Source organism: Pseudophryne corroboree, chromosome 11 (genome assembly GCF_028390025.1).
Source record: "Pseudophryne corroboree isolate aPseCor3 chromosome 11, aPseCor3.hap2, whole genome shotgun sequence".
In the NCBI taxonomy this organism is placed as follows: Eukaryota; Metazoa; Chordata; class Amphibia; order Anura; family Myobatrachidae; genus Pseudophryne; species Pseudophryne corroboree.
In genome coordinates this window covers 161,192,165-161,213,471 of record NC_086454.1, presented here as the reverse complement: position 1 = coordinate 161,213,471, position 21,307 = coordinate 161,192,165, and the positions used below count along the sequence as shown (strand labels likewise).

At 48.0% G+C, this 21,307-nt stretch overlaps 1 protein-coding gene across 2 annotated transcripts in view; it reads right to left on the bottom strand.

The window, feature by feature from the left end:
* The window catches only part of GANAB (glucosidase II alpha subunit), a 156,761-nt gene that overhangs the window by 85,813 nt on the left and 49,641 nt on the right, over positions 1-21,307 (bottom strand). For both annotated transcript variants that reach the window (XM_063945047.1, XM_063945048.1), the window contains 3 exons: positions 7,467-7,563; positions 1,019-1,199; positions 771-924 (listed from right to left, as the gene is read on the bottom strand). In XM_063945047.1, the coding sequence (XP_063801117.1) occupies positions 771-924; positions 1,019-1,199; positions 7,467-7,563 (432 nt within the window). The remainder of the gene's footprint in view (positions 1-770; positions 925-1,018; positions 1,200-7,466; positions 7,564-21,307) is intronic.

The window sequence follows — 21,307 nt, the reverse complement described above, 5'->3', positions numbered from 1 at the left end:
AATATATAGTAAATGTTATAAGATAAATATTTAGATTTATCAGTATCAATATCCTTTTGCACAAGATCCAGACGGTCAGAATGCAGACAGCGGATTTTGGTAATCATTTAAATCCTAACCCACCCATCCCTAGTGCCAAAGCCCTAACCCCAGTAAGTACCGCCAGGATTCTGACCGCCAAGTTGCCACTGTCTGCAGTCAGGACCAGAGTACTGGGATAGTACAGTAACTACATCCACAAAATATATGTACATTTCAATAAATGACATCACTAAAAAACAGACTGCTTGTTAAGAGACCAATCATAACACTCCTGTTTCAGGTAGTAAGGACAAAAGGTCTAAACACTGTACATTTACATCAGATATTGAACATACAAGACTGTTTTAGCCTATGAACACAGCATGACACCATAATGCATTTCTACACAAAGGTTTTAAAGAGGCTGCAGGTGTAAAACCTACCTCTGTAAATTCCTATGCCTGCTTTTGGCAGGGATCGACAGTAAAAAGTTTGGAAAAAGGGAAGGACATTTTTTGTCTATTGGGAGATTTCTCAATTACGAAGTCATATGCCACAGTCCCAAACTCGAAGCTACAAATGTGTCCTGATTCACTATTGCCGCAGTCACATCAAACAGTCATTCTCAACGTGTCAGGTCGCTACACTACATCACTCAGCGTGACTCACTCTTGATGTCTTGTGCCGCATGGTGTACATGAGGACACATATAAATGCAAGGCAAAGTACCTAGGAGTATATTTAAGTACCTGTAAGGCTGGCATACTGCTGAAACACATCACTTGGAGAAGGCCCCAGTAGAAGGAACACATCTATTATTCCGCTCTCGGACATCCAGCGCACATCTGTCTGTGGTGTCTCCCCACCTCCCTGCATGTACTGTAACATCTTTCCAAGAAGAGTCTGGGAAGGAGACAATGAGTTAGGAGGAGACAATGATTTCAGTGCCATTTTCTCATCTGTTCTGCATTGCACCTTGCAAAACCAATTTGCTCACCTTGCCGGCTGTGTTGGAGCTGATATCTACCCAAGTTTCCGCGGCATTGAGCCAGAAAATACCTAAAGTGCGGTGAATGTTGTGAGCTAGCAGCAAAGGAACTGCACCATACAAAGCCATGGTGTTATATAGCTCGTACTGAAAGACATCCAAGTTATAAAGCCGGTATGGATCGGTGTTCCTGAAAGGTAAAAAAAAGAAAGAAGAGGATTTTGGTACTTACCGATAAATCCATTTCTCTGAATCCTCTAGGGGACACTGGAGTCCTATACAGTAGGGGTGGGAAGCCTTGAACCGGAGGTGTGGCACAATCTAAAATTAGCATTGTCTGCACAGCCGGCTCCTCCCCCTTCACATCCCTCCTCCCTCAGTTTGAAAAATTTGACTGAGAGAATAGGACATGACACTATAGCACATGGCGAGGAACCGAACCGTACAACATATCAAACAGCGGCCAAGAACTCTTAACCGAATAACTAATGCTGTTTGTACAAACTGTTTAAAACAAGAACTTTGAACACAGCAGGTTGACAGCACTGAGGCGGGCGTCCAGTGTCCCTTAGAGGATTCAGAGAAATGGATTTATCGGTAAGTACCAAAATCCTCTTTTCTCTTTCATCCACTAGGGGACACTGGAGTCCTATACAGTAGGGGACGTCCCAAAGTTTTCCCCCAGGGAGGGAGTGCAGTCGGTGGCCTGCAAAACTAAACGTCCGAACTTAGATTCTCCGGACGCAAAAGTATCAAACTTGTAAAATCTTGCGAACGTGTGGGCTGAAGACCACGTCGCCGCTCTGCAAAGTTGAGTAGTGGAAGCACCCCTGGCAGCCGCCCACGAGGCACCCACTGATCGGGTAGTATGAGCACCCGTCTGAACCGGAACCTGTTTGCCACAGGAAACACAAGCTTGCCGAATGGCAAGTCTAATCCATCTAGACAAAGACTGCTTAGATGCTGGCCAACCCTTCTTTGGTCCATCATAAAGAACAAACAAATGGTCTGACTTACTGAAGCACGACGTAACCTGTACGTATACCCGTAAAGCTCGGACAACATCCAGTGACACGTCCTCATCTGTGAGTCTCTGGAAAGATGGGACCACTATTGGCTGGTTTACGTGAAACCCCGAAACCACCTTCGGAAGGAAATCTGCTCTTGTACGGAGTTCCGCCCTATCCTCATGAAACACTAAGAAGGGACTATTACAGGATAAGGCTCCCAACTCAGAAACCCGCCTAGCCGAAGCCAAGGCAAGTAATAACGTGACCTTCCATGAGAGATATTTCAGGTCTGTTCTTGTCAATGGCTCAAAAGTCGGTGACTTCAAATATTCTAACTAAGTCCCATGGTGCCGTGGGAGGACGAAAAGAGGGTTGAATCATCAGAACCCCTTGTAAAAAGGTTTGAATCTCTGGCATGGATGCTAACAGCTAGTGAAAAAGGATGGAGAGAGCCGAAATCTGAACCTTCAGAGAGCCCAGTCTGAGCCCTCCATCTAGACCGGCCTGAAGTCGAGATAAGTGGAAGTTCGTTGAATTCCATCCCCGTTCCTGACACCAAGCCATGTATCGTCTCCAAATCCTGTAGTAGTGCCTGGCTGTGACTGGTTTCCTAGTGGCAATCATTGTAGGAATGGCCGTTCGTGGAATCCCTCTGTTTCTTAAGATCCGGGTATCAATAGCCACGCCATCAAACGCAGCCTGTTCAGGTCAGGGTGTAGGAACGGTCCCTGAGATAGCAGGTCCACTCTCTGAGGTAACCTCCAAGGATCTTCCGCAAGTAACCCTCGCAGGTCTGAGTACCAACTCCTGCGGGGCCAATCTGGTGTGATTAGAATTGCCCACACTCGTTCCGACATCACCCGTTTCAGAACCCTGGGTATGAGTGGGAATGGTGGAAATATGTAAACCCTCCTGTAACACCAAGGAAGTGTTAATGCGTCCACTGCTTCGGCTGCAGGATCTCGAGTCCTTGAGACATATCTGGGCAGCTGATGGTTTTGTTGAGACGCCATTAGGTCCACCTGAGGCAGACCCCATCTTCTCACAACCATGTCGAAAATCCGTGGATGTAGGCACACTCTCCCGGATGCATGTCCTGTCGACTGAGGTAATCTGCTTCCCAGTTCTCCACACCTGGAATGAACACTGCCGAGAGAATGATGTCTCATCTTTCTGCCCACAACAAGATCTTTGTGGCTTCCTTTAACGCCATCCTGCTCTTTGTTCCTCCTTGAACGGTTTATGTAAGCCGTCGTCGTGACATTGTCTGACTGAATCCTGATGTGTTGATTCATGACTAGGTCTTCTGCTAAGAGAAGTGCATTGTAAACTGCTCTTAGTTCGAGGATATTTATGGGTAGTTTGCTCTCCTGTAGCGTCCACCGTCCTTGAAACTGATGGTCCTCTAGGACGGCTCCCCAACCTCTGAGACTGGCGTCCGTCGTCAGGATCCTCCAATCCCAAATGCCGCATTTCTTGCCGGCTGCAAGGTTCTTGTGTAACGACCACCATATCAAGTAGACCCGTACTTGTGGTTGAAGTCGGATTCTCCGATGGAGAAGCCAGTGCGAGCCTGCTCCCTGAGCAATGAGGTTTATTTGGAATGGTCGGGAATGAAGTCTGCCGTAATGGAGAGCTTCGAACGACGCCACCATCTTCCCGAGAAGTTGCACACAGAGGTGCAGAGAAACGGTTTGCGTCCTCAGTACATGAGCCACTAATCTCTGTAGGTCCTGGACCTTGTTCTCTGGTAGGAACACACGTAATAGGACCGTGTCCAAGATGAGACCGAGGAATTGAATCCGTTGAGTCGGTATGAGGTTGGACTTTCGGAAATTGACAATCCATCCATGTTGAATCAGAAATTTATGGGATGTCTGAACATCTTGGAGTAGTCGATTCTGAGATGGTGCCTTGATCAGTAAATCGTCCAGATAAGGTATAATCGTGACTCCCAACAGTCTCAGTCCTGCAACCATGATCGCCATGATCTTTGTGAAGATTCTTGGAGCTGATGATAGACCGAACGGCAAGGCCCGGAATTGGTAGTGATCCGCCACCAGTGCGAACCTTAAGTAAGCCTGGTGAGGAGTCCAGATTGGAATATGTAGATATGCATCCTTTATGTCCATGGATACCATGAACTCTCCCTGTTCTAAGCCTGCAATGACGGATTGGATTGATTCCATCTTGAATTTGTAGACCCTTAAAAACTGGTTGAAAACTTTTAAATTGAGTATTGGTCTGACCGTCCCGTCTGGCTTTGGCACGACAAAAAGATTGGAATAGAACCCCGTTCCTTTCTGAGAAGCGGGAACCGGAATAATGACCTCTGCTTGTAGCAATTTGAGAATTGCTGCCCGTAGTGCCCTTGCTTTTTGAGGGCACTGAGGAAATCCTGTTGTAAAAAACTGACTGTGAGGCCTCTGTTGAAATTCCAGTTTGTATCCCTAAGAGATTAAGTTGTTCACCCAAAGTTCTGGTGAGGTTTTGGCCCAGATGTCCTGAAAACCTTCCAGTCGTCCGCACACCAAGGGGGACCCCAGGTGAGTTGGGAGGCAGTCATGCCACGGTCTTGTCAGCAGGTTTATCCTGCTTTCTGGTTGCTGCTTGTGAGCGACCTCTACCTCTGCCCCCACGTGCCTGTGTACCGAAAACCCTTCCTCGGGCTCGAAAGGACTGAGATCTAAATTAAGTAAATGCTGGTCCCGAATAACCTCTCCTAGTTTGTGGAGCGGTTCTCGTATAAGGAGTAGGCAGAAAAGTGAACTTCCCCGCTGTAACCTGCGAAATCCACTTGTCCAGCTCTGGTTCGAACAGCATTTCACCCCCAAAGGGGATGAATTCTACTGCCTTCTTGGTGTCAGAGTCTCCTTGCCATTCTCTGAGCCATAAAATCCTTCTAGCCGATATGGCCGATGCAGATATGCGCGATGCTATTTTGCTAATATCCTTAGAAGCCTGACACAAGTATGAAGCAGATTCTCGAATGTGTTCCGCAAGTTGGGTAATCTCTTCTAAGCCATTTTCCTCCTCAATAGCTTGTACAATACGTCCAGACCATGCACCCATGGCCTTGTTAACCCAAGCACAGACGATCGCAGGTCTCTGCGCTGCACCAGCTTCTACGAAAATTTACTTTAACGCTGTGTCAACCTTACGGTCTGACGCATCCTTTAAAGTAGTTACGTTAGGAATTGGTAAGATTGTCTTCTTTGACAACCTCCCTAGGGAAGCATCCACTACCGGCGGATTCTCCCACTTGTCCATTACACCCTTAGGTAGGGGATAAGTTACCTGAAACCGTTTCGGAAATTGAAACCGTTTGTCAGGTTGTTTCCAAGCCTCCTCCATCTGAGACTGGAGGGATTTAGGAATGGCAAACACTGCTGAACGCGGCTTTTGGGATTCGAACAAATCGAAATCTTCCGGCTCCCGTATTTCCTCTACCTGAAAGTTTAGGATCTCCTTAACCGCGTCAATTAAGGAGTCCAGACCAGAGATTGCCGTGTCCTCCTCTGGAAAATCGGCGTCTAGGTTAGGTTCAATTAACTCACCTTCCTCCGTATCAAGAAGAAAACCCTCTTCCTCCTCTGATTCCGGTATAATAGGAAGCGTTCTTTTAACGGCCTTGCGCACACTCGTTTCTGCGTGTGCGGGCGGCGTTAACTTGATGAGAAATTCTTCCATCGTCTTTGAGAATCCCGCAGCCCATTCCGATTGCTGCTTGCGCGATTCTGCCATCTCCTTGGAGATTCTATTAGCAAGGTTGTCTTCCCATGCCTTAGCCAGAGCACTGCTTCCAGGTGGAGCGTCCCTGTCTAAGCAGGAGTCGCACACCCCGGAGCTGCCAACCCGCGTGCTCTTCTTGTTACATTTCGTACAAACATAACAGGTCTTTTAGGTCTTGGTTGCCTTAGACATGTTTTTAAAACCCTTTACCGGGATACTACGCAGCGCTTTCACCCTTTAAACTAGGAAGAGAAAGACTGGGAGATCACGGAAGCGAAGGTATTGGATCCGGCTGGAATTTTTTTACCAGTCCTCTCTTATAGAGAAAAAGCAGGTCAATATATTTTTACATAAAAAAAAACAAAAACAAAAAACACACCAGCCGACTCGCAACCCCCACACCCCAACTGTAGAGCAGCTACGATGCTAGAGTTGGTATCCGCTTGCTTCCGTGTATTTTCTTCAGGATCTTTGAAATAGAAGTCCCTTGAAAATATAAAATGTAAAGCATAATTACTTTTCAGGAGATCCTCCTATATATTTATTTTCACCAGCAGAGGGAGCTGTTTAGCAGAATGTCTCTACTCTTATTAATATATGCACTATCCAAACAGTGCAGCAGGGGGAGCTGTTGTGTAATAAAACAAACTTCCCTTCTTTACTGAGGGGGGGGGGAAGGAGGACCCTTCTTTACACAGACTGGCGCCATGTTTTACCGCCATGCAACTAAACATGGCCCTCACTAAATGCTAGGACATGCAGGTTTGTTAAAAAAAACCTTTACTGTTCCTGCTCACTCTGTAACAGTTATTATTCTTTTAACGCCGCGCGCTTGTTTAGCCGCGCGGCGTAGGTCTATGTGAGGCTCCCACTCCCTCCCGCTGGCTGGCGCGCGCCGCTTCCCCTGACTGACGCGCACCGAACTCTCTGGCCAGTGCGCGCCGGGGCTGTTTCCCTGCTCACAGGTAAGAGACGCTGAGTCCCGCGCCGCACTTGGCTCCCGCGCGCCAGCCGCTGTTACACTTCTTACGAGGTAGAGAGAGAGTGAGAGCCATTTCTAGAGAGGAGAGAGAGATAAAAAAAAAAAAGAAAAAAAAAAGAAAAACGATTATTATATACATAAAAGACCCTATGCTACCTCTATGTTAACCAGTACTCACTATTTAGAGGACTCTGGAGGATCTCCTGTGGAGAGATGCAGGTCCCTTCAATAGGGATCTTTGTCTCTCCAATATTAAGCAGCCTTGTCCCCCTTTTGTTAGGTTGACGCAGCCCTTTACAGTTTTGTTTAGTCAGTAGCTCAGTGCTCCACGTGCTGTACCTCCAGCACAATTTTTCAAACTGAGGGAGGAGGGATGTGAAGGGGGAGGAGCCGGCTGTGCAGACAATGCTAATTTTAGATTGTGCCACACCTCCGGTTCAAGGCTTCGCACCCCTACTGTATAGGACTCCAGTGTCCCCTAGTGGATGAAACAGAAAAAAAGAAGAGTTATCATTGGCCAGGGACAAAAACACAACATTGTGAAAGATGAGCAATCCTATAAGGAATTAAGAGGTGATCAGCATAAAATCTACAGGTGGTTTGTTTTTTTGGTATAATGGAAACTCAAAAGAAATTCCTCCAGGTTTAAAAAAAGATGCAGCTTGATGCGCAGTTTGTACAGAAAAAGTCCAAGTCCAAATGATAGGAACAGGTAGCGTTAGCGTAATCTCACTCTGTTGTCCGTAGTCTTAGGTTTTCTGCATGTTCTGGAATCCCATAAACATGTTCAACTCCCGGGAGAGAAAAATCAAGACCCACTGAAGAAGGACCTGCAGGGGGAAGACCAGTAAATGCTTACAATTACACAGTAGAAATAACAATTCTTACATAATGCAAACAATACATGACACAGAAGCATACACCACAGGGCATGTACACAATCCAAAGCTTGTAGTCTAGATATGTTTAACATTTATCTGTTTCCGATCAAACATTTGAGCCTAATCTAAAGTTTCTAATAATAGCAAGGTTTTGAAAGGCAAAAAAACTTGCGCCCAATTTTGGGTATGCACCCTCCAGATAACCACGTTATCAAACATACATACACACATCGTTCCGGTGCTCTCTGCGGCTCCCAATGGTCTCCCCTCCATTTTCCGACTGGGGAGGGCGCTGCTGGGAGATGTAGTTCTCCCAGCATTTGGCTCCGGGAATGGGGCGGTTAACACTTACACCACTGCTGCAGAGGACTGGCTCCAGACTGTGGATGAAAACCCCACTTTGGAAAGTAATTGCAGCCTAATTAAGCTAATTGGAAACTCAACTGCTCAATTAGTACTCAAGGGAGCTGTCAATGGGATACTAGAGCAAGACCTGGTGATTTTTATTTTTATTTTTAAACTAATGATTTAAAGGAAAAAAATATCATACTTGACATGCAACATGATGCAGTGACTTCTATAGAAATCACTGCGTCCCATTTTCAGTCCTCTAACTGAATAGCGAAACCCCGCAACACAAGTTTGTTTGTTTTTATTTCCCACCCACAATTGAATCCCCTCATGCCTCATATTTGTAGTGATTTGTCTCCCCTTTAGGAAACTGCTCTGACATTTATTTTGCAATTTCTGAAAGTAAAATTTGAGAAATTGCTAAAGATTACAAAGAACATTCAGCTGTAATTTTATCAACACAGTTTCTTGTTAACCTTCTGAATGCATTTGAACCAAATTGGGGAGCTTTAATGCTAAGCTTGGGAACTATACAAAAACAATAAAGCACACAAGCTGCTCTGAAAACAGTCAGAAATGTACTGTATTAAGTAGGGAGTCAGGGCTGTTGGGAGAAAGAGTTCTGACCAGTAAGGAATTCTGGAATAAGTCTCCGCAGTCAGGTTCAAATCAATGGATGTGCTCCTCTCCTATTCTAGCTGTCACATACTGTACGTGTTCTGAACACAATTGCACAAATCCATTGAGCCCGTGTTTAAAAGCGCAGCAGTTTAACTTTATTTCCGCTAAGCGAGAATATTGGATTATATACTTCATAATGCTAACCCGATCACATTCTGCCTTTATCCTCAATGCTGTTATCTTTCTCTCCAAAGATTTGTAATACCACTTTCAGACAGAAAAAAAAAACAGGATTTTGATACCTACTGGTAAATCCTTTTCTCATAGTCCGTAGAGGATGCTGGGGACCACATCAAGACCATGAGGTATAGGCGGTTCCGCAGGAGCCATGGGCACTCTTAAGACTTTTCAATGGGTGTGAACTGGCTCCTCCCCCTATGCCCCTCCTCCAGACCTCAGTTATAGGAACTGTGCCCAGGGAGACCGACATTTCGATGGAAGGACTTACTTTAATACTAGTGGTGAGATACATGCCAACTCACACCCTCAACCATGCCGCACACATGGCATTCAACATAACACGCGCCAACAGGCATGAAACAATTGCAGCAACATGCTGAAACTAAGATAACACAACTTGTGTAACCCGAATAACTAAACTGCAGGTAAAGTACGCACTGGGACGGGCGCCCAGCATCCTCTACGGACTAGGAGAAAAGGATTTACCGGTAGGTATCAAAAAATAAGATTTTACTTACCGATAAATCTATTTCTCGTAGTCCGTAGTGGATGCTGGGGACTCCGTCAGGACCATGGGGATTAGCGGCTCCGCAGGAGACAGGGCACAAAACTAAAGCTTTAGGATCAGGTGGTGTGTACTGGCTCCTCCCCCCATGACCCTCCTCCAAGCCTCAGTTAGGATACAGTGCCCGGACGAGCGTACACAATAAGGAAGGATATTGAATCCCGGGTAAGACTCATACCAGCCACACCAATCACACCGTATAACTTGTGATCTAAACCCAGTTAACAGTATGACAAACGTAGGAGCCTCTGAACAGACGGCTCACAACAATAACAACCCGATTTTTTTGTAACAATAACTATGTACAAGTATTGCAGACAATCCGCACTTGGGATGGGCGCCCAGCATCCACTACGGACTACGAGAAATAGATTTATCGGTAAGTAAAATCTTATTTTCTCTGACGTCCTAAGTGGATGCTGGGGACTCCGTCAGGACCATGGGGATTATACCAAAGCTCCCAAACGGGCGGGAGAGTGCGGATGACTCTGCAGCACCGAGTGAGAGAACTCCAGGTCCTCCTCAGCCAGGGTGTGCCCCTGACCAAGTAGCAGCTCGGCAAAGCTGTAAAGCCGAGACCCCTCGGGCAGTCGCCCAAGATGAGCCCACCTTCCTTGTGGAATGGGCATTTATATATTTTGGCCGTGGCAGTCCTGCCACAGAATGTGCAAGCTGAATTGTACTACACATTCAACTAGCAATCGTCTGCTTAGAAGCAAGAGCACCCAGTTTTTGGGTGCATACAGGATAACAGCAAGTCAGTTTTCCTGACTCCAGCCGTCCTGGAAATCTATATTTTCAGGGCCCTGACAACATCTAGCAACTTGGAGTCCTCCAAGTCTCTAGTAGCCGCAGGTACCACAATACGCTGGTTCAGATGAAACGCTGACACCAACTTAGGGAGAAACTGGGGACGAGTCCGCAGCTCTGCCCTGTCCGAATGGACAATCAGATATGGGCTTTTGTGAGACAAAGCCGCCAATTCTGACACTCGCCTGGCCGAGGCCAGGGCCAACATCATGGTCACTTTCCATGTGAGATATTTCAAATCCACAGATTTGAGCGGTTTAAACCAACGTGATTTGAGGAATCCCAGGACTACGTTGAGATCCCACAATGCCACTGGAGGCACAAAAGGGGGTTGTATATGCAGTACTCCCTTGTCAAATTTCTGGACTTCAGGAACTGAAGCCAATTCTTTCTGGAAGAAAATCGACAGGGCCGAAATTTGAACCTTAATGGACCCCAATTTGAGGCCCATAGACACTCCTGTTTGCAGGAAATGCAGGAATCGACCGAGTTGAAATTTCTTCGTGGGGCCTTCCTGGCCTCACACCACGCAACATATTTTCGCCACATGTGGTGATAATGTTGTGCGGTCACCTCCTTCCTGGCTTTGACCAGGGTAGGAATGACCTCTTCCGGAATGCCTTTTTTCCCTTAGGATCCGGCGTTCAACCGCCATGCCGTCAAACGCACCCGCGGTAAGTCTTGGAACAGACATGGTACTTGCTGAAGCAAGTCCCTTCTTATCGGCAGAGGCCCTGAGTCCTCTGTGAGCATCTCATGAAGTTCCGGGTACCAAGTCCTTCTTGGCCCATCCGGAGCCACGAGTATAGTTCTTACTCCTCTACGTCTTATAATTCTCAGTACCTTTGGTATGAGAAGCAGAGGAGGGAACACATACACCGACTGGTACACCCATGGTGTTACCAGAACGTCCACAGCTATTGCCTGAGGGTCTCTTGACCTGGCGCAATACCTGTCCAGTTTTTTGTTCAGGCGGGACGCCATCATGTCCACCTTTGGTCTTTCCCAACGGTGCACAATCATTTGGAAAAAACTTCTCGATGAAGTCCCCACTCTCCCGGGTGGAGGTCGTGCTGAGGAAGTCTGCTTCCCAGTTGTCCACTCCCGGAATGAAAACTGCTGACCGTGCTATCACATGATTTTCCGCCCAGCGAAGAATCCTTGCAGTTTCTGCCATTGTCCTCCTGCTTCTTGTGCCGCCCTGTCTGTTTACGTGGGCGACTGCCGTGATGTTGTCCCACTGGATCAATACCGGCTGACCTTGAAGCAGAGGTCTTGCCAAGCTTAGAGCATTGTAAATTGCTCTTAGCTCCAGTATATTTATGCGGAGAGAAGTCCCCAGACTTGATCACACTCCCTGGAAATTTTTTCCCTGTGTGACTGCTCCCCAGCCTTTCAAGCTGGAATCCGTGGTCACCAGGACCCAGTCCTGAATGCATAACTGTGGCACTTTAGTAGATGAGCACTCTGCAGCCACCACAGAAGAGACACCCTTGTCCTTGGAGACAGGGTTATCCGCTGATGCATCTGAAGATGCGATCCGGACCATTTGTCCAGCAGATCCCACTGAAAAGTTCTTGCGTGAAATCTGCCGAATGGAATCGCTTCGTAAGAAGCCACCATTTTTCCCAGGACCCTTGTGCAATGATGCACTGACACTTTTCCTGGTTTTTGGAGGTTCCTGACTAGCTCGGATAACTCCCTGGCTTTCTCCTCCGGGAGAAACACCTTTTTTCTGGACTGTGTCCAGAATCATCCCTAGGGACAGCAGACGTGTCGTCGGAGACAGCTGCGATTTTGGAATATTTAGAATCCACCCGTGCTGTAGTAGAACTACTTGAGATAGTGCTACTCAGACCTCCAACTGTTCTCTGGACCTTGCCCTTATCAGGAGATCGTCCAAGTAAGGGATAATTAAGACGCCTTTTCTTTGAAGAAGAATCATCATTTCGGCCATTACCTTGGTAAAGACCCGGGGTGCCGTGGACAATCCAAACGGCAGCGTCTGAAACCGCTAGTGACAGTTTTGTACCACGAACCTGAGGTACCCTTTGTGAGAAGGGCAAATTTGGACATGGAGGTAAGCATCCCTGATGTCCAGGGACACCATATAGTCCCCTTCTTCCTGGTTCGCTATCACTGCTCTGAGTGACTCCATTTAGAATAGGTCTCACCGAGCCGTCTGGCTTCAGTACCACAATATAGTGTGGAATAATACCCCTTTACTTGTTGTAGGAGGGGTACTTTGATTATCACCTGCTGGAAATACAGCTTGTGAATTGTTTCCAATACTGCCTCCCTGTCGGAGGTAGACGTTGGTAAAGCAAACTTCAGGAACCTGCGAGGGGGAGACGTCTCGAATTTCCAATCTGTACCCCTGGGATACTACTTGTAGGATCCAGGGGTCCACTTGCGAGTGAGCCCACTGCGTGCTGAAACTCTTGAGACGACCCCCCACCGCACCTGTTTGTACGGCCCCAGCGTCATGCTGAGGACTTGGCAGAAGCGGTGGAAGGCTTCTGTTCCTGGGAATGGGCTGCCTGCTGCAGTCTTCTTCCCTTACCTCTATCCCTGGGCAGATATTATGGGGACGAAAGGACTGAGGCTGAAAAGACTATGTCTTTTTCTGCCGAGATGTGACTTGGGGTAAAAAAGGTGGATTTTCTAGCTGTTGCCGTGGCCACCAGGTCCGATGGACCGACCCCAAATAACTCCTCCCCTTTATACGGCAATACTTCCATGTGCCGTTTGGAATCTGCATCACCTGACCACTGTCGTGTCCATAAACATCGTCTGGCAGATATGGACATCGCACTTACTCTTGATGCCAGAGTTTCGCATATATAGAAATGCATCTTTTAAATGCTCTATAGTCAATAAAATACTGTCCCTGTCAAGGGTATCAATATTTCCAGTCAGGGAATCCGACCAAGCCACCCCAGCGCTGCCCATCCAGGCTGAGGCGATCGCTGGTCGCAGTATAAACACCAGTATGTGTGTATATACTTTTTAGGATATTTTCCAACCTCCTATCAGTTGGCTCCTTGAGGGCGTCCGTATCTGGAGACGGTAACGCCACTTGTTTTTATAAGCGTGTGAGCGCCTTATCCACCCTAAGGTGTGTTTCCCAACGCGCCATAACTTCTGGCGGGAAAGGGTATACCGCCAATAATTTTCTATCGGGGGAAACCCACGCATCATCACTCACTTCATTTAATTTATCTGATTCAGGAAAAACCACATGTAGTTTTTTCACACTCCACATAATACCCTTTTTTGTGGTACTTGTAGTATCAGAAATATGTAACATCTCCTTCATTGCCCTTAACAAGTAACGTGTGGCCCTAAAGGAAAATACGTTTGTTTCTTCACCGTCGACACTGGAGTCAGTGTCCGTGTCTGTGTCTGTGTCGACCGACTGAGGTAAAAGGACGTTTTAACGCCCCTGACGGTGTTTTAGACGCCTGGACAGGTACTAATTGGTTTGCCGGCCGTCTCATGTCGTCAACCGACCTTGCAGCGTGTTGACATTATCACGTAATTCCTTAAATAAGCCATCCATTCCGGTGTCGACTCCCTAGAGAGTGACATCACCATTACCGGCAATTGCTCCGCCTCCTCACCAACATCGTCCTCATACATGTCGACACACAAGTACCGACACACAGCACACACACAGGGAATGCTCTGATAGAGGACAGGACCCCACTAGCCCTTTGGGGAGACAGAGGGAGAGTTTGCCAGCACACACCAAAAACGCTATATTATACAGGGACAACCTTTATATAAGTGTTTTTCCCTTATAGCATTTTAATATATATATATACATATCGCCAAATAAGTGCCCCCCCTCTCTGTTTTAACCCTGTTTCTGTAGTGCAGTGCAGGGGAGAGCCTGGGAGCCTTCCCACCAGCCTTTCTGTGAGGGAAAATGGCGCTGTGTGCTGAGGAGAATAGGCCCCGCCCCCTTTTCGGCGGGCTTCTTCTCCCGTTTTTCTGAGACCTGGCAGGGGTTAAATACATCCATATAGCCTCCAGGGGCTATATGTGATGTATTTTTAGCCAGAATAAGGTATTATACATTGCTGCCCAGGGCGCCCCCAGCAACGCCCTGCACCCTCCGTGACCGTTGGTGTGAAGTGTGTGACAACAATGGCGCACAGCTGCAGTGCTGTGCGCTACCTTCATGAAGACTGAAAAGCCTTCTGCCGCCGGTTTCTGGACCTTCAATCTTCAGCATCTGCAAGGGGGGTCGGCGGCGCGGCTCCGGGACGAACCCCAGGGTGAGACCTGTGTTCCGACTCCCTCTGGAGCTAATGGTGTCCAGTAGCCTAAGAAGCCAATCCATCCTGCACGCAGGTGAGTTGAACTTCTCTCCCCTAAGTCCCTCGATGCAGTGAGCCTGTTGCCAGCAGGACTCACTGAAAATAAGAAACCTAAAAACTTTTTCTAAGCAGCTCCTTAAGAGAGCCACCTAGATTGCACCCTGCTCGGACGGGCACAAAAACCTAACTGAGGCTTGGAGGAGGGTCATGGGGGGAGGAGCCAGTACACACCACCTGATCCTAAAGCTTTAGTTTTGTGCCCTGTCTCCTGCGGAGCCGCTAATCCCCATGGTCCTGACGGAGTCCCCAGCATCCACTTAGGACGTCAGAGAAACCTATTTTCTCATACGTCCTAGAGGATGCTGGGGACCACATCAAGACCATGGGGCTTATACCAAAGCTCCAGTGCGGGCGGGAGTGCGGATGACCCTGCAGCACCGATTGACCAAATTTTAGGTCTTCATCGGCCAAGGTGTCAAACTTGTAGAACTTTGCAAATGTGTTTGACCCTGACCAAGTAGCTGCTCGGCATAGTTGTAATGCAGAGACCCCCCGGGCAGCCACCCAGGATGAGCCCACCTTCCTAGTGGAGTGGGCCTTTACCAACGTCGGTTACGGCAGTCCAGCCGTAGTATGAGCTTGCTGAATCGTATTTCTGATCCAACGTGCAATAGTCTGCTTGGAAGCAGGACACCCAATTTTGTTGTGAGCATACATGACAAACAGGGCCTCTGTTTTCTGTATACGAGCCGTTCTAGCAACATAAATTTTCAAAGCTCTAACCACATCTAGAGACTTTGATTCAGTGAATGTGTCAGTAACTACTGGCACTACAATAGGTTGGTTTATGTGGAAAGATGAAACCACCTTAGGAAGAAAATGTTATTGAGTTCTCAACTCTGCCCTATCTTCATGGAAGATCAGGTAAGGGCTCTTGTGAGACAAGGCCCCCAATTCAGACACCCGTCTTGCAGATGCCAAAGCCAAAAGAATCACCACTTTCCAAGTGAGAAACTTCAACTCTATCTTTTGTAGAGGCTCAAACCAATCCGATTGAAGGAACTGCAACACCACGTTAAGGTCCCATGGTGCCACTGGAGGCACGAATGGAGGCTGGATGTGCAGAACCCCTTTCACTGAGGTCTGAACCTCTGGAAGAGAGGCCAGTTGTTTTTGGAAGAACACTGACTAGACCGAAATCTGGACCTTGATTGATCCCAATCGGAGGCCCGCCTCCACACCAGCCTGTAAAAAAAATGGAGGAAATGTTCTAAGTGAAACTCTTCCGTAGGAGCTTTCTTGGATTCACACCAATACACATTTTCTCCAAATACGGTGGTAATGTTTCGACGTTACTCCCTTTCTGGCCTGAATAAGAGTGGGGATGACTTCCTTGGGAATACCCTTCCTGGCTAGGATCCGGCGCTCAACAGCCATGCCGTCAAACGTAGCCGCTGTAAGTCTTGATACACGCACGGCCCCTGCTGCAGCAGGTCCTCGCGAGGAGGAAGAGGCCGAGGATCTTCTATGAGCAACTGCTGAAGATCTGGGTACCAAGCCCTCCTTGGCCAGTCTGGGGCAATGAAGACTGCTCGAACCCATGTTTTTCTTATGATCCTGAGTGCCTTTGCGATCAGTGGAAGGAAGACATACACTGACGGGAAAACCCACTGGGTCACTAGCTCATCCACTGCTACTGCTTGAGTGTCTGTCGACCTGGAACAGTATCTCTGAAGCTTCTTGTTGAGGCGAGATGCCATCATGTCTACTTGAGGAACTCCCCAAAGACTTGTCACCTCTGCGAAGACTTCTTGGTGGAGGCCCCACTCTCCTGGATGGAGATCGTGTCTGCTGAGGAAGTCTGCTTCCCAGCTGTCTACTCCCGGAATGAATATTGCAGACAGAGCTTGTAGTAGATGTTTTTCTGCTTTTCGTTCCGCCCTGCCTGTTTATGTACGCGACTGCTGTTACATTGTCCGCCTGGATCTGCACCGGACGGTCTTGAAGAAGATGTACTGCTTGTTGAAGGCCGTTGTAAATGGCTCTTAGCTCCAGCACGTTTATGTGAAGGCAGGCTTCCTGATGTGACCAACGTCCTTGGAAGTTTTCTCCCTGAGACACTGCTCCCCAGCCTTGGAGACTTGCATCCGTGGTTACCAGGACCCAGTCCTGAATCCCGAACCTGCGTCCCTCTAGTAGGCGAGAGCTGTGTAACCACCACAGGAGTGAAATCCTGTTTTTTGACGACAGGATTATCTTTCGGTGCATGTGTAGGTGTGACCCCGACCACTTGTAAAACAGGTCCGACTGGAATACTCTGGAACCTAACAAACTGTATGGCCTCGTAGGCCGCCACCATCTTCCCCAACAACTGACTGCACTGATGGATCGACACACAGGATGGTTTCATTATCTGTTTTACAATTTTCTGTATTTCCACAGCCTTTTCCAACAGTAAAAATACTCTGAACTTCTGTGTCCAGAATCATCCCGAGGAAAGACAACCTTGTCGTCTGTTCCAACTGTGACTTTGAGTAATTTATGATCCACCCGTGTTGTTGGAGTATTGACAGAGAGAGTGCGAGGTTTTGTAACAACTGCTCCCTGGATCTCACATTTATCAGGAGATCGTCCAGATAAGGAATTATATTGACTCCTTTCTGACGAAGGAGGACCATCATCTCCGCCATCACCTTGGTGAATACCCTCGGCGCTGTGGAGAGGCCAAAAGGTAACGTCTGGAATTGGTAATGGCAATCCTGAACCGCGAATCATAGATAAGCCTAGTGAGGAGGATAAATGGGAACATGCAGGTAAGCATCCTTTATGTCCACCGACACCAAGTATTACCCCTCCTCCAGACTGGAAATCACTGCCCGAAGTGATTCCATCTTGAACTTGAACCTTTTCAGGTAGCAATTCAGATCTTTTAGGTTTAGGATCGGTCTGACCGAGCCGTCCGGCTTCGGAACAACAAAGAGGCTTGAATAAAAAACCCCGCCCTTGTTGTGACAACGGTACCAGGACTATGACCTGGTCCTGACAATTTTTGGATTGCCGCTGTTACTGCTTCTCTCTCTGGCGGAAAACTGGCAAGGTCGATTTGAAAACTCGGCATGGGGGAACGTCTTGAAACTCCAGTTTGTATCCCTGGGATACTATTTGCAACACCCAGGGATCCAGGCCAGACAGCATCCAACCTTGGCTGAACAGTTTGAGACGTGCCCCCACCCGAGCGGCCTCCCGCTGAGGATTTGGCAGAAGTAGGGGTAGACTTCTGCTCTTGGGAACCTGAAACCGCTGCGGACTTCTTTCCTTTTCCCCTACCAGCAAAGAAGGTGGAACCTCTCGTCTTTTTGTATTTACTGGGCCGAAAGGACTGCATTTGCGGGTAATAGGTCTTTTTTGCCGGTGCAGTCGCAGAGGGCAAAAATGTCGACTTACCTGCGGTAGCCGCCGAGACTAACGCATCCAGGCCATCGCCAAATAAGGCCTCACCTTTATATTGGAGAGCCTCCATGTTTCTTTTGGAATCTGCATCCACATTCCACTGGCGAATCCACAACGCCCGCCTAGCCGATACTGCCATGGTAGCGGCTTGTGAACTCAAGAGTTGCTTCCAGCATGTAGGTGGCAGCGTCCTTGATATTCCCTAACTTAAGGAGCATCTCATCTTTATCAATCGTGTCAATTTCTGATGACACGCTTTGACCATTTTTCAATAGCGCGACTCACCCACGCGCAGGCAATAGTGGGCCTGAGCAGTGTACCATTGGTTACATAAATGGATTTCAATGTCGTTTCCATTTTACGGTCTGCCGGCTCCTTGAGTGAAGCCGTGCCAGGTGCAGGGAGAATTACCTTCTTTGTCAACCTGAAAAGCGCACTGTCTAACACAGGGGGTGACTCCCATTTTTTTCTTGTCCTCAGCCGGGAAAGGGTAAGCTATCTGAATCCTTTTGGGAATACGAAATTTCTTATCAGGATTCACCCACATCCCTTCCAAGAGAGCATTTAGTTCGTGTGAAGGAGGGAACGTGACTTTGGATTTCTTTTCCTTACAAAAATAAGCCTTCTCCTGAGGTACAGGAGTGGTTTCTGTAACCTCCAACACGTCCCTTATAGCCACAATTATATATTGTATACTTTTCGCCAATTTATGATCTCTCTCTCTGGAGTCACTATCGTCAACACAAGAATCAGAGTCCGTGTCGGTATCAGTGTCTACAACATTCGCAAATGGTCTCTTATGTGACCCAGAGGGGCCGCCTGCATAAGGAATAACAGCATCCTAAAAAATCACATCTTCCACAGATTTTCTCCAGCATGCAGCCTTAGATTCAGACTTATCTAATCTTTGGTTAATCAGATGCATACTGTCACGTATCTCTTTCACCCATGCAGGCTCTTCGTGTGCCGGCAGCACCACCACATTACAACTCTGTGTCCCTAACATGGTTTCCTCCAGGGAGGGACTCCCTGCCTCAGACATGCCTCACACGTATACAGCACACTCACAGACACACTGGGACAGACCCACAGTAAAATCTGTCAGAGGGACACAGTGTAGGAGCAGCCAGTTCACAAACCCAGCACCAGTTTATAATGAGTGTGAACACAGAATGCCCACAACCCAATAGCGCTTTTATACAGATAATCACACTATAAAATGCACCACAATGCCTTCCCCCCCCCCCCCCCCCCCCCAAATATCACCCTGTACTTGTCAGAAGTGGAGGAGAGGACCAGCGTGTTCTCTGCAGCCTGAGGAGAGAGAGAGAAAATGGCGCCGAGCAGTGTGCTGGCTGCTTGAGGAAGAAGCTCCGCCCCCGCAATGGCGCGTCCTTACACTCAGTAATAACTGTAATATTTATACTGGCGGGGGTAGGGCTGTGCCAGCGGCACCTTATGCCCCCTTTTAGCCAGTTTTGAGGTGTATATTTGCTGCCCAGGGTGGGCGACCGCCCCCCCTCCCCCCCTGCAGTGCCTGTGTGTGTGTGGGCAGCAATGGCGCGCTGCGCTCCCGCCATCCGCGCCGGACCTCAGCCGTCACTTACTTGATAAAAGTTAATTCTTCTTATACTCACCTGTCTTCTGACTGCTGGCTCTGCGAAGGGGGTGACTGCGTGCTGTAGGAGTGAGCATCTAGACACGGCTAGCGTTCAGTACCCTTCAGAAGCTAATGGTGTACTGTCAGCCAGAAGCAGGGCCATGAAACTCTTTAGGAAGTTGGTTCTGCTTCTGCCCCCTCAGTCCCACGAAGCAGGGAGTCTGTTGCCAGCAGATCTCCCTGAAAATAAAAAACCTAACATAAGTCTTTTCCAGAGAAACTCAGTAGAGCTCCTCAGAGTGCATTCAGTCTCCTGGGCACATTTCTAAAACTGAGGTCTGGAGGAGGGGCATAGGGGGAGGAGACAGTTCACACCCATTGAAAAGTCTTGAGTGCCCATGGCTCCTGCGGAACCGCCTATACCCCATGGTCTTGATGTGGTCCCCAGCATCCTCTAGGACGTATGAGAAATCTAAAAAACCCGGATTTTTCACAGGTTTGTGTTTCCGGGAAAAACCCGGGTTACAGTACCTTACCCCCTTTCACACACCATAAAAAACCCCGGAAAATTCCTGGGTCGACCCCTTTCAGACAGAACCCGTGTCAGCCCTGCAATAGACTTGTGTCATAAAAAATGGACTGTTTTTATGGCACACAGAGAGGAGGTCATGAAAGTGGGTGGTGACTGATCACAGTATTGCATTAGCTATGGCCAACGAGTTACTGCTGAGTAGCCCGGAGTTCCTGGCTTATTGCTGTTTTACACAGCAAATGAGAGCCTGATGCAGCTGCTAGCACTGTGCTACCTAGCACAGTCTTGTGCCAAGAGGTGAAGGGAGCAATTTCTGGCGGAGAGGGCTAATACTCGACGCCGTTATTTGTGCAGGAGAGCCCTGATTTTGGCCAGCATTACATCAACCCTGAGGTTTACCAGCTCAAGTAATCGTTCGTTGTGGGCCAGGGACCACAGGCATGGACAAGCTTTCTGGGCAACCGTGGAAGCTTATCAGCCAGAGGAGTAGATGGCACACTTTCGGATGTCACGTGATACCTTGTACTACCTGCTGGAACTTCACTCCAGCACTCACCAGGGGAAATACAGACTATCCCACCTACAAGCCCTTCACTGCCTGGCCTTCAGAATCAAATTCAAGCTTCTCACACTCACAAAGCCCTCACCTATTCCTCTCCCATTTACATATATGACCTCATTTCCCTTTACACGCCCACCCACCCTCTTCGCTCCACAAATACACGCCGCCTGTCCTGCCAACGGATTACTTCTTCCCATTCCTGCCTCCAATATTTTTGACCATGGTGCTTCCAACCTCTGAAGTTCTCAACCTATCAGACTCCACAAAACTTTAAATGGGCTCACTTCTTCATCAAACCCAGCCATTTCTCATCCTAACACTCTGTTCCGTGCTCACTTCTACCCCATGGGTGTCACCCCTTTCCGACTGTCCCTCCGCTCCAGAATGTAGCGCTCACGAGAGCAGGGCCCACCCCCCTCATGTGCTTTTGCCTGTCAGACTATTTTCTACTCCATACTCCCTACAACGGTACCTAACCCTCGGTTTCTACCACCGTGAAGATTATTTCAGTGTCCTGTCCCCTGATGCAGCAATGTTTATTTATCATGTACTTGTCCTACATTACCTTTTACTGCAAGTCCTTTTCTTGTTTAGCTCATTTGTTTATGTAGTTTGTTAGGCGCCGACGAACCCTTGT